The sequence below is a fragment of the Cebus imitator genome, unplaced genomic scaffold (genome assembly GCF_001604975.1).
Source record: "Cebus imitator isolate Cc_AM_T3 unplaced genomic scaffold, Cebus_imitator-1.0 Scaffold23, whole genome shotgun sequence".
In the NCBI taxonomy this organism is placed as follows: domain Eukaryota; kingdom Metazoa; phylum Chordata; class Mammalia; order Primates; family Cebidae; genus Cebus; species Cebus imitator.
The window spans coordinates 548,280-549,386 of record NW_016107338.1 but is presented as its reverse complement, the minus strand read 5'-3'; the positions used below and the strand labels follow the sequence as shown (position 1 = coordinate 549,386).

Sequence of the window (1,107 nt, the reverse complement as noted above, 5' to 3'; positions counted from 1 at the left end):
CAAGGCTTTGGAGATTATCCCACGCCAGCTGTGTGACAATGCCGGCTTTGATGCCACAAACATTCTCAACAAGCTACGGGCTCGGCATGCCCAGGTGGGTCCTTTCTCTCCCCAGGGTTCAGGGTTTTGGTTGGTGGGGCTAGATTCTGAATGTGAACTGTGCTTGCTTAAGCTGTGCATGCTTGGCCCAGGAGATAGGCTGCAACTCCACCCAGCCTGTCTGCCTGACCAACTGCCTTCTCTGAGGGCAGAGGGAAAGCCATGGTGCCAGCACTGGGGATCCAGGGTTTCTTCATTGCTTCTGCCAAGAGTATGATTCCTCCTCATGGAACCACAGGAGGAACCCTGCAGGCACCTTCCTGGAAGCATGCACTGACCACAGGGAGTGGGCTTATCAGTGTGGTGGTGAAGCTCTCCAGAGCCCTGCTGACCTGTGGCCTTGCTGGGGCTTCACCACCAAGTGTGACCCTGGGCTAGTTACTTCAACCTTTCTGAGACTTTAACTTCTCCATTTATTAAATAGATAGGTTTGTTAAGTGCTTAGCAACGAGTGAATGACCCTGCTTCTGGCATGTATTAGGACTTTTGCTTGAAGTCACTTTACCTCTGTGTCTCCCTTTCTTCATTTATAAAATTGGGCTTAATTGAAGCAATGAGATGAGAGAGATTGGATAGTAGTTTTGTTATTCTCGTTTATCTTGAGATCTCATTGTTTGATATATGTATAGTCCTCAGGTGACCTGAGGATGGGGACACCCCAAAACACAACAGCTTGCCTGGGAGGAGATCCCAGAGTTCTGGTGTGTATGTCCAGGGTTAGAGGGAGGAGTTGGCAGGAGTAGGGGTGTCCCCAGGTTCCTGACATGCTGCCACAGGAAGATGCAGTACTCTTCGGGGAAATGCCACCAAGTTGAGACAGTCTGAGGGTTCCTAGCAGTGTCTTTTGGAGTACCAGTTTACAAGAGGAAAGTTGAGTGCAGTTCCATATTACCTCCTTTCTTTTCTACTCTTTCAGGGGGGCACATGGTATGGGGTAGATATCAACAACGAGGACATTGCTGACAACTTTGAGGCTTTCGTGTGGGAGCCAGCTATGGTGCGGATCAA

The 1,107-nt window shown here is 49.7% G+C and overlaps 1 protein-coding gene across 1 annotated transcript in view; it reads left to right on the top strand.

The window, feature by feature from the left end:
* CCT7 (chaperonin containing TCP1 subunit 7) overlaps positions 1–1,107 on the top strand; it is a 19,930-nt gene that overhangs the window by 15,648 nt on the left and 3,175 nt on the right. The window contains exons 8-9 of the mRNA XM_017521922.1: positions 2–94; positions 1,016–1,105. Coding sequence (XP_017377411.1) covers positions 2–94; positions 1,016–1,105 — 183 coding nt within the window. The remainder of the gene's footprint in view (position 1; positions 95–1,015; positions 1,106–1,107) is intronic.